Source organism: Lutjanus erythropterus, chromosome 12 (genome assembly GCF_056507025.1).
Source record: "Lutjanus erythropterus isolate fLutEry1 chromosome 12, fLutEry1.hap2, whole genome shotgun sequence".
Classification (NCBI taxonomy): domain Eukaryota; kingdom Metazoa; phylum Chordata; class Actinopteri; order Lutjaniformes; family Lutjanidae; genus Lutjanus; species Lutjanus erythropterus.
Genome location: NC_139328.1, coordinates 2,424,088 through 2,439,510, shown reverse-complemented (window position 1 = coordinate 2,439,510; position 15,423 = coordinate 2,424,088). Strand labels below are relative to the sequence as shown.

The window sequence follows — 15,423 nt, the reverse complement described above, 5'->3', positions numbered from 1 at the left end:
TGTTCGGTTGCCATCCAGATCTCCTCTGTGGGAATCAATAAAAACTAAAGATTATGTTAGTACTCCACTCAGGTGCTGGCCGGGGCAGAGTAGCAGTCTGCTCCATGATGAAAAATCTCTACCCAACATGCAACTCTGAATCTGTTTTCAGTATTTGTGGATCTTAGCATGTGTTTTCATCAAACATTTAGTGAAACAGGTCGCTCATACTGCCTTAAATATCTCCTGCATCTCCTGCTGTGGCGCATATTTCTACCGATATCTCTCCATGTGACGGCGGGTGGTTGTGTAAACGTTTACATTTTATTAATTTCTATCTGCCTTTGTGTTGCGTTGCAGCAGGATGATGGATTTGATCCTGTGTAATAGCCTCTTCTCAGCCAGCTGAGTTGGTTGTGTTCAGGTGTAATTTATCAGTGAGTGTGACCACCAAAATCTCTCGATCTCAGGCCCTCTCTGCACTGTGATTATGCAGCCTTCTCTGCAGATCTATAGCCGGACGCTCAAATTGATGCATCGCCTCTATTACAGTATTGAAGCCATGATGCTCTTAGCCAGAATGGCTTTTAATGTAATTTGGAGCTGCTGTCATTCATTTTCTGCCACTGGTGCCTCTGTACAAACAAACAAGTCAACCGGGGCTGAATGCTCTTTGCTTCTGAGTGCAGGAAGTAGGTTTGCTCTTGACACTGTCTTTATTCAGAGGCGTTATGAAATACTTAAGCGTATTTTAACATGGCCAGGGCAGCAACTGACAATTGTTTTCTGTATCACTTATCAATTTGTCAGATAAACTTATGTGAGAAAATAGAATAATGTCCATCAGAAGGTTCTGCAAGCAAAAATAACATCTTCAGATGAGCTTATTTTGACCAACCAACATTTCAACATCCAGATAGAAAATTTACATTGATAAAGAAAAGCTGAGACCAGGGAATGTCTGGCATTTTCCTTCATAAATTATTTAAAGTTCTCCATTGCTACGACAGATTTCTGTCTGTTCTGTTGGAATTCAGAAAGGCCATGTATGCCATCATTGCAATGCCATCTGGAACGCTGGGAGTTGTCCAGCGCAAAATATACATATTTTTAAATAACCCAAGCCCCCGCTTCAATAAAAATAACCAAGTGCTGTGTGACTGACTGGTCCAGGCGAGTGGGCTGCCGGCCCACTGAGGTTGAATATTATATCTGTCAGCTTCTCTCTCCCAGCCAATTACTTTTGCTTCAGTCCATTCTAACTTAAGTGATGATATTTGGATAAATAGTGGAGTACAGAAAGATGGAAAACAAGAAGAGAAAAATGTAAAGGTGGTGCTATGTAGATCCTCTTTCTAGTTGTTTTATGGAGCTTTCAACCACATCGCATTGTCTTCCATCCTCTGAGGAAGACTGACAACTGCTGCTGCTGAAAGCTCTAAAAAAAAACAAAAACAAAAAAAACTTACAAGGGGGCACTGACTCATTTTTTTTATCGTTTCCATAATCAATACTGAACTTTTAAGGTTGACTACATTTTTCTCTGACTAAATATTATTTCAGCATCTCCCTCTTGTGCAGAATGCAACTTAAAATGGTAACAGTAACAAAAGTACAGAATATTTGATTTTCACACATCCTTATGTGCATTTAGTTTTTATCACATTAAGGTCTCTGTTACATGGACTCAAACCTGTGATTCTTTGCTAACAACAGCGTTTTCCTCAGTAACACGTGGAGGCAGAATTCACCTCCAGGCAGTCTGCGGTATTATATCATAATTGCACATTCTCTCAGTTAGACACTTGAACCAAACTCCCATTTAGGCCTGATTCGTTTTCCCCCTGAGTGGCTGTTGAAGAGCGAATCAGAGGCAGAATAATGAGGATGGAAATGAAATGCTGTCATCTCACCTCCGTCTGCAGCTCTGTCCTTAGGGCCGATCCATCTGCTGTCCCTGAACGCCCCACTCAGGAGGAGCCGCGGCCTCCCAGGTGTTTCCATTTCATCTTCAGCGTATACACGCACATGCTGTGACTCTGCAAGAGCCCAGAGTGTGTGTGTGTGTCTGTGCACGTGTGTTACATGCGTGGGTTCATCTGTGCATCCTTAACTTTTCAAGTGTGAAGGTTGTTGGTCGTAAATAACATTCAGGCTTCCATAATGCTGCTGGAGTGAAGAAAAGGCACTACAAGCGGCCTTAAATCAGAACCCGAAGCTTCTCTTATTTTACTGTGCACTACATTTGTCCTTGTTTCTTTTTATGTGAAGCGTCCAACCACTGATATAGTTTGGTTGGATGGACTCCCAAACTAATTAGCAACAAGCTGATACTCTTCTTGCTTACAAAACACTCCTTGCTTTCCCAGATTTACCTTAAATTCTTGCCAAAACCCATTTCCTGTCACTGTAAAGAAAAATGACCGTGGGAAGCAGGCAGTTTAGCAAACCTGTGTTGGTGTGTGGTTGTAGCTGAAAGCAAAGTACAAAGAAGTGTTCAACAGGTGAAGCATTGAGTGCAGAAGATAACCTGAACATTAGCTCCTTAAACAAACCCGAAAATTTAAAGGAATATTGACGCCAAAACTGATTTGAGTGTCCTTTCATGCATGAATGCATTTATTTCTCATTTATAAAGTATTTTACATGCATACATATATAGCTCAAGAAAATATAAGGTGATGTGGAAATGGTAGTCAAAATGGTCAGGATCATTCATTTATGTACAGATGGACTCTTCCAGGATTTATTGAAAAGGCCTGTTGTGAGTTGGGTTGCGATGGTTTGTCCTTTTTAAAAAGTGGATCCCCAGAAAACAGAGTGTGGGAAACTCTGTTCTGAAACTCTGTATTGCTGAATGTCCACACCAACATTAAGGACACGTGGAAGTACGTGGGCAGGGACAGTTATATCTCTTGAGAAGGACAAGTCTTTTTTCGTACATAGAAGGGGTAACATGAATTCCAGTTGTGAAGGGTGGCTGCAGTTGTAACACTCCTTGCCTGCAGGTGGCATCATTTTCAAATTTGCAGCAGGTTTTGCTTTCCTTGACTGTAGTCGATAACATCAGGAAATCTGCATAAGCAGCTGGACGACGGTGTATGTTCACTCTGTGTCCTTGTCGTTTTCATATAAAGCGACACCATGTTGTCGGATGGATCGCCTGCAGCTTCACTGTTATCGCTGCTCACATTCCCTTCACTTCCTGTGAACGTTCCCTCATCTGATCCTCCATGTGGCAGCGCTTTACAGGAACCTGGACCGGCTCCAACGCAGTTTGGACAGTGTAAAATCTAGAGGCTCGATCGTTACGTGAAACATTAACCCCCATTCATGTAAAAGAGCTTTGAGAATTTCCAGCGGTCGATGTTTCATGTCTCTGTTTACGTCACGAGTGTCGCTGTGGGCAGAGAAAACGATGGACATCTTGAATTACTTCAGCGGATGAATGAATGGACTCTGAAGGGTTGATGATTGGATTAGTCAGTGAGTCTTTTTTCAAACTAATAGACCAGTAACCCTGTATTATTCACAAAGAGACCATTAACTCTTTATTTGTTGAAAGAGAAACCAGAGCAGTGGCTGTTAGCTTTATTAGATTATTTAATAGTAGTTTTTGTGTCACTGCCTTCCAGACATGTTGTCTGCTGCGTCCTCGAACTGAATCTTGTGCTCATGTTGCTACCACGGTCAGTTTTATCACGACTGACACATAATTATCATAAAAATCTTTTACAGAATTGTAAAATAGGTAAAACTGTGCCGTAACTAATCTCTACACACAGATACTTGCTGATAGATAGATATAGGACAGTTTCTCAAAAAAGTAAAACATATATTGGCCAATATTTATTTTTTAACAAAAACACACAACACAAAAATGTTAAGCTGCTGGAAAAGTTAAACACCATCACTTTGGGTAAACTGTTGAGAATGAGACTCAACAATCAGCCATCTTTCTCCAAAATTGCTTAGAGTGCATTTAAATTTGGCTGTCAGAGCTATAAACAATATTTCTGTTGAGCAAGACAGTTTAAAATTGCAAAATTAAAGGATATAAGAATAGATTTTGTAATATTTAAACTAGTATCAGTTGCAAATATAATGATAACGGCAATTACCGTGGTAAAGAAAAAAAAAAGTCAAATATTTGCAAAGGCTGCCTATAAAACTTCAAAGCCAAATTAATTTTAGAAAGTAAGACACTAACCTATGTTAAATGTATAACATATTCATAATATAATCATTAAATGAAGAAACTGGTGGTGCGGGCAGGCCTTTGAACATTATGAACATTTAAAAAAGAATTATAGTTAAATGAGTTTAGAATTAATGTATGTCTGTGCTGCAAGTTCTTATCAGTTAATGTTATAGGTCAACATTTTCATTGATATAATAAAGCTCTGATGACCAAAAATCAGCCAATAACAGCTGCTACGTAGATCATAAGATTTTATAACCTGGTTGAGTTATATTGAAGCCAGGTTATATTCATTGATTCCTGGCTGTATTTTGCAGAAGTGCAGTCTTGTGTTTCTCATCGCTCTGGTTTGTATTTTAGCCTCCAGCTCCACAGAAGAAGTTGAGAACACTTTTCTCTCACATCTTCTCATTCACAGCTGAATTCCATTAAACCTGGCTGTCCGCACTAATACTCACACAGCAGCTCCCTCGCCTTTCTGTGCCCTAATGTGGCAGGTAATTGCAGGATCCATAATGAACGCTTTAAAGCCCACAGCTCTGGAAAGGTTGCCTCGGCGACAGGCCGCTGATAATGAACTTGATTAATCTGCAGACTCCCGCGGGCTGCCGTCAAACTCTGCTGCACCTTAGCCGAGAAATAAACTCCGGAGGTGTTAAGGTGACCTGACGTCACCTGAGAGGTCTTTACGTAAGGTGAAGGGTACCCTGGGAGCTCTGTAAACTGTCTGAGCAGGGGCCTCTGGGAAATGGAGTGCCCTTCCTCCCTGAAGTAAATTTTCTGAGTCTGAGGCGGGGAAGGTGACTTTTACAGGTAATGATGGTGGCGGGAGGCGTTGAGAGCTTTTTGTCTCAGACATGCTGACTTGATATTTATTTTGATGACATTCTTATCCATCTTGAGCAACATACAAGTAGATATTGGCCTTCAGTCTCTTTGTTAAGTCAGTCAGAAGTCATAGATTTGTCAGGTAAAAGGAACAGAAGCCTGTTTCATGTGTTTGGATGGATTTTAAAACATCCATAAAAGTTCGGTGGTTGATTATGATGCAAGAAGAATTTTCAAGGATTAATATATTGTGAAAGAACCAAAACTCCTGCACACTGTCAATAAATCATATTCAGTTTCTTCCCACAGTCCCACTGTGTCTGTTTCTGATCCAACACACCTGTCCGTGAGACTCTCTGCACTGCAAGAGCTTTGTAGTGAAGGACTGATATACTGCCTTTTCCAAAATGAGGAAAATAAAGCTAAATTCATTCCAAAAGCTTGTGTTAAAAAGAGTAGAACTTCCTTCTAAAACTTGTTTTTGCTTGTAAATAGCTTGATACAGACCTTTGAATTGCCTTTCATGTCTCCAGTTTGTTCAGAGCTTCAACTTGATCTGCTGTTGACAACTGGTTCCATCTTCCTACACAACTAGACCACTATACTAGTGATGTATTGGATCTGTAACCTGTGGTCTGTACAGTTCAGCACACATGTGAACTGTGGACCAAATTTAAACGTCATAGTGTGAAATATAACTTGACTGCCACTGGTACTTTTTAAAATAATATCCCCCTAAATCCTGTGCAGAGTTGCGGTGAAAAGTAGGGATGGATGTTCAGAATTACATTTTTAATGTAATTACAATCCAAACCGTGAGTTATGTGATCCATTGCACCCCTAAGCTACACATATGAAGATAAAGTGACAGAAAAACGGCTACGAGCAAAAATTAGATGGACACAGTTCTGCTGGTTGTTATTGATGTGACACATGCAGAGTTACCTGCTCTTAACAAATGTTACCACGCCTTCTGTGTCAACTGAAAGTGTTTTTGGCAGGACAAAATACCTCAGACACTGAAGACTGTTTGAATTGGCTCCCAGGCTCACATTCACGTGCAAGTAGCTACTGACAGACGGAAAGATTAACTGTATAAATGCTTACTGTAAACACTATACTCTTCCTGACCTGGAAATGTAACGTATTACAGCAGTTTTATGGCAAATTAACACTAAAATGGTTGGAAATTGTAATCCAATTTGCAGTCACTTTGAGGATTTGGTTAATCTCTCTGTTTGGAGGCCAGTGGCGCAGCGCTCTAAGCCATTTGGAGTTCTCACAATAACAAGAATTTCCTGTAAATATTATGGTACAAGTTCTGTTTCTGTCTGTTCTGTTCTGTGTCTTTGCCTGCCTTCGGCCCAGTACGTTTCTCGCGAAGTGTTTGTGTTGAGTTTGGTATCTGATGCTGAAAGGCTTCCCTCATTGATCGTCTGTCAGAGGAGCTGAACGCTGCTGTGACCTTTCAGCTGTGATCTGCTGCTCCTTCAGACACAAAAGCACTGACATTTCACTAAAGACACTCTGTTCTGACAGTCACGCTCATTGATCAGGAAGAAACGTCATCAACAAACAAATCTGAGAGGGTTTCAGGATTTTACTGGTTGTAAATGTGCATATTGTATCATGACTGGTAGATGATATTATTTCTTGATTTGCATCAGCTCCGTCAAATATATCTTTGTATCTGTAAGGTTCATCATCTTGTGAAAGTTTGAACGGTCAACAAAACAAAATGCAGGATGAATTTCACCTCAAAATGAGCCTAAAATAGAAAGTTTTATTGAAGCCAAAAATTAGCCAGTAGGAAGATATCTCAATGAAAAAACAACTTGATCCTGAAAAAGTAGCTACGGTTAATTTATCTCCACATTGCCTGAAAAATGTCCAATTGTTCTTGAGCTTTTGACCATTTCACACATTCTTCATCAGCAGATCTTGTATCCTCACTAGTCGTGTGTGTGGTAGTTTTTAAAACTTTCCATTATGCTGACGATCTCAAGGATGTCTTGTCCAAGTTGACCTTTTTGACCTTGGAGGCCAGGCTACCTCAGCTGAAGATCTACTGACTCACTTATTCAATTATTAAGAGATTATTAAATGAATCGCCAACTATTTTGATAACTGATGCTAATGGGTCCATTAACATTTGAGATTAACTGTGGACAAGCTCCAGGCTTACGCTTGGCAGAGATAATTACAACTCCAAGTGAAAGTTAGTTCTTCCACCGTCTTGATTTCTGTGTTTCTTTGTCTTAAAGTGTCTTCGTCTTAAACTTGTATTTGTTTGGTTCTTGAGGAGATCGTTACTGAATTTTATCCGGGAAAAGGCAAAGAACTGCCGTTGCATTGAACCCTTCAGACTGAGACCAGATTCAACTGATAGCATCGATCTTTTCAGGATCAATCTAGCTGAAAATACTGATAATTCTGTTCTCACTTTGATTTTATTAAAGCACAAGTCTATTCAAATGTCACTGAATACACCGCAGTCAGACTCTCCTCAGTGGAATCTGCGGTTTCCTGATGGTTGACTGGTTGGCTGCTCTGTAATGATTCCCACTGTGACGTTAACTTATTCACCCCACACCACCGAGCCACGACTCTGATGACTCATCACTTCGTATTGACTCAGAGGCTGCTGCTGGTAATACTAATTCATGTCTGTCAATAGGAGGTGACCTATTGCTGCCACTTCTTGAATTCAGAGTATATTTGGATTGTCTCAGCCACTCATGAAGCTCGACACGAGTCTGAGGAGGAGAATATAAATATGTTTTGCAGCCAATTTTGCCATCTGGTCATCTGCATTCATTTTTCAGATGAAGTTTTGATATTGAGCTGCTTCACTGGAGATGGGGAGGTATTTGGAGTACAGTGGTCTTTTCACTGTCAAGTTTCCAAGGTGGTCTGTGATTAATATGCTTTGAAAAGTTGAGAGATTTTCTCATCTTTAGGATTCTTGCATCCTTTTTCTCCAGGAGGGTTGTCAGACCTGTTGGTGTAACCGTTAGGGATGGCTCCAGTCCAGAGCGGTTGTACACCAGTTTATTCTGATGCAGCCTACATTCAGCCTTATTTTCATTTTCTAGATTAAAACACTGCCAAACCTAACCCAACTAACTAACCCAGCCGCAAACGTATGGGGTTGGGTGGGCCGTCGGGGCATTTGTGCTGGCTGAGAGGGACTGTATGACATCAGCTATTACATTGTACATGATAAAATATGAATAAATAGTTTAACCGACTAGTAGTTCTGGTGCTGACTAGCGAGGTTGGCGACATTTAATCGTATGGTCGACTAATTGGACACATTAGGTCAGCTGAGTCAGTGATATCCTTTAAATCTCTTCTTAAGACATACCTTTATCGGAGAGCCTTTCCTGATTTTATCTAAGCTTTAACTGTTGTGCACTGCTTTTCTTAAAAATGTTTTTACATTCCTATTCTTGCCCTGTACCGTCTGATTTTACCTGTTTGAGTTGTTGTGTGACACTTGATCCTGTCTGTTTTACTTTGTTGCCTTGTGAAGCACTTTGTAATGTGAATTTTGAAAAGTGCTCTATAAATAAAGATTATTATTATTATTATTATTATCCCTCGTAACTGCTGCTAATCATCATATCTTTCTTGTCTGTTGCAGGAGTTTGTGGCTGCTGTGGGCCGCTGAGGCCGAGGTACAAACGTCTGGTGGACAACATCTTCCCTGAGGACCCCAAAGTGAGTAACAGAAAGCATTATACATCCTCAATTACATGAAAGACACAAGGCCAACATGTAATCTGATTTCTAAGACTTCAGGTTGTACTGTCACGACCACCATGACCTTGGTCGCACTCTGACATGGCCTGCTCTGGCCTGTAATTACCCTTAGAGTGAAAATCCACTGTTAAATAGAGATGACTAAGGTAGCTGATTAGAGCACAAATCTATTAGAAAGGTCTTGTGGAAAAGTTATGTAGCACCTTGTAAAGACTGAATTGATGCTTCAGATGTTTGAGCTTGAGTAAAACATGAGGGATGCTTTAAAAATATGTAATGAAATCTGAGCACAAGAGGCTGCATGCATGTTTTTGTAGCGTCCCAGCTGTTTTGTTGACCGTAGTAACACATGTAACATTACGTGACAGAGACAGAACGTTACTGAATACAGGACAATTCTTATTAACAGTAGAACAGCGGGTCAAACAGACGCATGCAGGTTACAGCTTCTTTACAAAATTAAGACAAATTTATCATATGTCATATGCAGGCCTACACACACATTTAAATTTCCATCCAATCAGAAACAGGTTTGCATTTGTGCTGCAGTTTGCAGTGATGCACGAACAGTTAGAAATAAACAAGAAATAGTAACTCACCCGTTGACCAAAAGAATAATGACAACACCCAGGGTGATTTCCATTTTTTATTCAGGTTGAAGTGCAGGGAACAACTAGCCAATCAGAGTGAGTCAATACAGTAAGTTATGAAAAAGAAAGTTAACTATATTAATTACATGGCTTTGTTGAATTCTCAAATCTGATTGGTCAAGTACAACATCCTAAGGTCTGTTATTTCTTTATATCAGACCGTCGATGTTGATGCAGTTCTGATCATAGACGGGGCAGTAAAATAAATAAATCCATAAAATCACTTTTAAATAATATTTTGTGTCAAATTATTGACTCTTAAATTATTTACTGTTGCCTCAAGACAGTGACACACCAGGAATGTGCCTGACCACACCTCGTTTTAAGACCCACACACCCAGTTGCACAGTGATGTGTGCGGCTTCGCGTCAGGTGTAGGTGTACGTTCACACCATAAGTGACACAGCTACCATCAGAGAGGAGTGAACAAACCAAACATATTCACAATCAAACAAATTGGAACATTTTGACTTTTTTCTTCAAAAATTACTCAAACTGATAAATCAATTATCAAAATAGTTGACAATTAATTTAATAATCAGCTAATGGTTGCAGCTCTAGTAGAGTCAATGAAAATGGATTGTCAATCTGCATTTTCTTGTGTACATTATGTGGAAAAAAAATAAATGTTAGGGTTAAATAAAACTGGAAACTGTCTAACGGCAGGAAAAAGTTTACACGGCACAGGGACTGCCTGGAGACAGGAACACTGATGCTTTATCGCCAGTAGTGTGAACGAACCGTAAGACAGGGCTTTGAGCATCACTGTTTCTACATTACATCACACAGCGTGCCTCGCAGTCCGGGCCTTTATCAGCATATTAACCCTGCGTTTGCTGCCCAGCTGTTATCACAGTGTGGAGATTGCTGTGGAGACCCAGCGACACCTCCACCACCACAGAGCTTCCCCGCTACAACACAGAAATAATTGGACGACCACGGAGCTTCGTAGAAGCTTCAGACTTTGATAAATCAGGCTATTAAATGTGACATGGCTTTGATAACAGCACCATGACAACTTATTATCACCCGTTTGATTCCTCGACCCCTGTTAATTAAAACGCTAAATGTGTACGTGGTTTGTCCTGGACGCAAGAGAATCATTTTTCTTTTTTCTTTTTTTTTTTTCATCCTCCCCCCAATATCTTCTCAAGGGCCTTTGGTGTAAGCAAACAGGTGCGGTGGGGAATCGAAACGCTCGAATGGTCGAGACCTTGTCAAATTAATTATCACTTGCTGCGAGCCTGAGGAGCTGAAAACACTCAGGGGACAGCCGGTCCCCACTTAACTCCCTCCTCCTTACGTATGACACCTGGCGGCGGTTTATTTATATCTGCTGTCTGAAGTTCACACTGAGTCCTTTAAGTTTCCATAAAGTCAGTGAATCTAAAAATAACTTCAATTTCACATTCTGAGAAAGAGTCAAATCTTGACCTGTGCACCAGCATGAGCTGCTGTCATTAGTTTTAATGAGGCAGAAGTGAAATCAGAATAAAGCGAGGACCGTTTTTAGTTTTTTTTTTTCTTTTTCCCACTTGCTGTAGTCGATTTTCTAATGATGTGCAGTTTCAGTCTCTATGATTCTTTCTGAGAAGTGATCTGTGGTGTTCAGTCATCTGTCATCGAAGCAGAAGAGGCGAACTAAACACATTCACAGACCATTTAACATCACTGTTAGTGTCAGTGTCATATACTGACAGAGAGAGTTTTGGAGACAGAAGATAATGAAGTTGACTTAATGTATGAAGAGAGTTACTGGACTCCGGCTTTGATAAAATTCATTCATTCATTTCTACCTCGGTGGCTTTTTAAAGTACATTTGCTGAAGTTGAAAGTGATTGAAACATTCCTTAGAAAAGTTTGAAATGTTTATTTTACATTTTAAACTTGTCGTGGAGTTTTGATTGGTTTGACTTTCTCAGACTTAAGACTCAACTAATTTCTTACTTTGGCAAAAAACCAAGTGCCATCAAGGATGATTCAGATGTTGATGCCCAAACCCGGCCTGACTGAAACCAGTCAATTTTCTTATTGTCAGAAAATCCTCTAAATAGAACTAAACCAGCAATTACAGTGTTCAGATTTTGCCCTCATTGTAGAGAAAATAATATTCTTACCTAGCTGTTTATATGGCTGTTAATGTTCCATTAAATATTCCCCTTTACATGTAGCCACCATACTTTAACAAACTGTTGGCTCATTGGTTTGTTAGTAACACACAAAGCTGACTGACAGGCAAGAGGCCGTGCGTCTCAAACTGTGGTAAAAACCCAGTGAGACACATATTCTGAATGTTCTGTATACGCCCAGAGAACGTTCCTAAACCTGGAAAAATCTGCATATCCTACACGCCCCCACAGGAAATTGTTACATGTGGAACAGAATATTCTGTTTACATGAGCTGTTTCAAATTCTGCATTTTAGTTATATTTGGAATAAGAGAGGAAAATTAGTGTGCATGTAATAGCAGTCAGTATGTTTGCTTCTCAATACTTTATGATTTCCTGTCTGCAGCTCTATTGTTTTCCTCTGGAGATGTGCAAGCAAGATGAAATTGTGCATTTGCTGGGGACTATTTTCAGTGATTATTAGGAGTTGGTTTGTCAAGATAAGCGGTAGGTGGCGCCAGTTCTCCAGTCGGAAAACCTTTATACCACTGCAGAGGAAGAGGGCGCAACAAGATGATGTAATTTGCAAATTATGAAACCTAATATTCCATATTCTGTTTCTGAGGATGACTTTGTAACATCTGTCCAGGGACTGCAGATGAAAAATAGTGTTTTGGCTAACTGGCACATTTACAGTAATGGTTGTAATGTGCGCTGTCCCTGTTAAATAAATCAATAAACAGCTGATCAGTCATGTGATGCTACATCAGATCAGTGTTTCTGTCTCCCACTTAGAGGTATAACTCTTTTTAGAAAAAGGAAAAAAATACCTCAAGCAAGTGAAAAGGTTTTTATGCAAAACAGAGAGTTTTTTCTAATATTGTCATTTCCATCAATCTTTTCTAACGTGATACTTCAACGTAGAAAGATGTTGATGGAAACACTCCTGTGTGTGTTTGTGGTAATGAAGGAACATATCGCCCAGTGGTACAGAGGAATAAGGCCTTGATACGCACACAGTCCTTGATAGTGGGATCAGTGGAACTGGTGGACAGTAAAGTATAGGAATGTCACCAGACTTATCCTTTAAATCCTGTGAATCTGGGCTGCCTTGTGTTTTTCCTCAGGATGGCCTCAGTAAATCAGACATGGAGAAGCTGACCTTCTACGCTGTGTCGGCCCCCGAGAAGCTGGACAGGATCGGAGCTTACCTGGCCGAGAGGCTGAGCAGAGATGTGGTGCGACACCGCTACGGGTGAGTGTGACCTCGAATTTTCTTTGTTTGCTCTTACAATCAAGAAAGACTGAGCCCTCCTGTTTACTGGTAGAATTGGAATAATTTTACTCGCACTAACAGCTTACAAAGCTTCACATTACAGAGCTGTAACTTAAACATCACATGAGGATTCAAGCTGCAGTTTAACCTTCGGCACCAGATTTACATTTGCCAAAAACCATGCCTAAGTTTTAATTAATCAGTCAGATAGGAAAACAGTATATCATGTACTTGCTGCAGTGATCACACTTTTTCTGATGTCTGTTCGGATCTATAAACCTGCTCAAAGAACATTAAAAAACGTTTCGGGTCTTGCCTCACAATAATCAATACTTTTTTCTGCAGTATCAAAGTAATCCAGGTGATCCATGGTACGGATATAGAACAGTTCTTACACTCTATGACACATGGGAGGCATTTCAGCTGCATTTATCCAATCAATGACCAAACACACACACTTCTATTTCAAACAATACAACTGTCCACACAGGCTGTGTAATGGCTCATGTTTCTGTTGTACAAGTGACTCACGGGGTTTGTTACAGGTGCTGGAAATCCTTGAAAACTCTTGAATTATAATCAGGTGTTTTGAAGGTTTGAGAAGTTCTTGGATTTTGGATAGACTGCTTGAAATTGTAATTGCATTATTTCCATTATATATTGCTCCCTGACTGAATATTTTGCTTTTTAGATGAAGAGATGAAATAAGTTGAGGAGAGCCTAGTTTGTTTTGTGTTTTACACATAATCAAGACGTCTCCAATCGAGCGTAGTGTGATCTGTCAGTGTTTGTTGATGTGGAACAATCAGTGGAAGACTAACATTCAGCTTCATGATAACAGAAAGGTTATATCACGTCGACTCTTCTGTCCATATTCTGCGACTTATCGCACTGATGTCACCTGATGGTTTTTCAGTCGCTCGTACTAGGCTTGAAATATAATTTAGTAATGTGTGCAGCATTTCATTTGATGTCGCCCAATCAGAATCTCAACAAAACTGCACAGGAAAGAGATCAAGAGAAATCATCTGGGGCAGTGCGGGCGAAGGATCAAGGCTGCTCTGGCCGCAGGGCATCACATTTTTTTGAGGGGCATAAGGCCAAAGTGAGTGGGCACTGCGGTCATGGCCATCATGGCCGCTGTGAAATTTCACAGGTGCTCAGTACTGCACCTGAATTCAAGATGGAGCACTGAAGCTGCTGCTGCTGTGTAGACACAGTGTCAAGGTCTCGCTTTGCAGTCGAAGGCTTTTCTGAGTAGCCTAACCTATACTTAACTGTCATTTATTACAATATATGACACACCTAAGTAAGATTTAATAATGGCATTAATGTGCCTAAACCAAGCACAAACAGTGGAGCGTTAAGAAGGGTTAAGTGACATTTAACAACACAAAGTGAAGGAAGCTCTTAAAGAAACCATCAGAATGTGTTCTGTGATGTTAAAAGTCTCTTCCATTTAGATTTCCCTGAACCATTTAGTGTTTCCTGCTCCTGGAAAGTAATTAAAATGAGCTGAGAGACAAAAATATCCCTAATGTATTTCTAGAAGAAGACTGGCAACATCAAATCGATACGGTGATGATAATGTCAGAAATGGTGTTTAATTGGCTGTGACTTTTATTCCCTGAAGCTGACAGTCAGAGAACAAACACATCGCTCTCTCCGTCTCTCTCCCCCGTCTCTCACCGTCCACGTGTCGTTACAAACCGTTTGGCACCTCCTGAAACACTCTGCCCGTCCAGCGAAGTGACGTGTCCGTATGCTCCGGCGTGTCATGACACTGAAAGCTGTCCTTATAAATGGCAAAGCTTTAAGTCTGACTGATAAGTCTATTTCTGCTCCTGTATGTGCGGCACACAGGTTCACTTTATCCACAGTAAAAACTCAGGTGCATCATTTGTAAAACTATAATTATCCACAATAATGCTGCTGAGCGTCTCTGTGTACCTTTGTATCAGTAGACCTACAGTGACATGTTTCCAGGTACATTTTTTTGAAAATTATTTCAGCATCTGTATCAAAGACCACAGGAATACAATAATAATCAGTAAACACCCTGTAGCGCTGCTTCCTGTAAGTCAAAGTTTCAAATCATCAGTCGGAGACTCTCTGTTGACTCAGATTCTTCAAGTTTTTGTCAGTCAGTGTGCATTACATTAAGAGGATAAAACAGTCAGAAGCTTATAAAAATGCAGAGAGAGAACATTTCAGTGAAGAATTGTAAATAAGTGGCTTCATAAATATATTTTTATATTAGCTGGCGCACTCTTTGAATAAATCTTTGACAACACGCTGGTGAGAGCAGGTGAAACGAGAGATTCATAAACAAGTTTCAGCTCTTGTTTTCTATCTGTGTCATTGTGCACAGAGAGATGCAACAGCATGACAGGCTGTAAACTTTACAAACCGAGTCTCTAAATCTGTGATGGAAGAAGAGAAGAGAGATAGAAATGGAGTGTAGGTGATTTGCTGTCAAACACTTCATCCTAGCACACGGTGGATGGCGTGTGTGCACGGCGGGTGACGCCTGTTTGTTTGCATGCACACCCGTCTACAAACCGATTAATTATAAGTCTAGGGAGACACAGCATATGTATGTGATGATGACAGGAT

The 15,423-nt window shown here is 40.3% G+C and overlaps 1 protein-coding gene across 1 annotated transcript in view; it reads left to right on the top strand.

Annotated features, from left to right (window-relative positions):
- Positions 1–15,423, top strand: part of efr3a (EFR3 homolog A (S. cerevisiae)) — a 152,308-nt gene that overhangs the window by 45,324 nt on the left and 91,561 nt on the right. The window contains exons 3-4 of the mRNA XM_084732830.1: positions 8,655–8,731; positions 12,659–12,786. Coding sequence (XP_084588956.1) covers positions 8,655–8,731; positions 12,659–12,786 — 205 coding nt within the window. The remainder of the gene's footprint in view (positions 1–8,654; positions 8,732–12,658; positions 12,787–15,423) is intronic.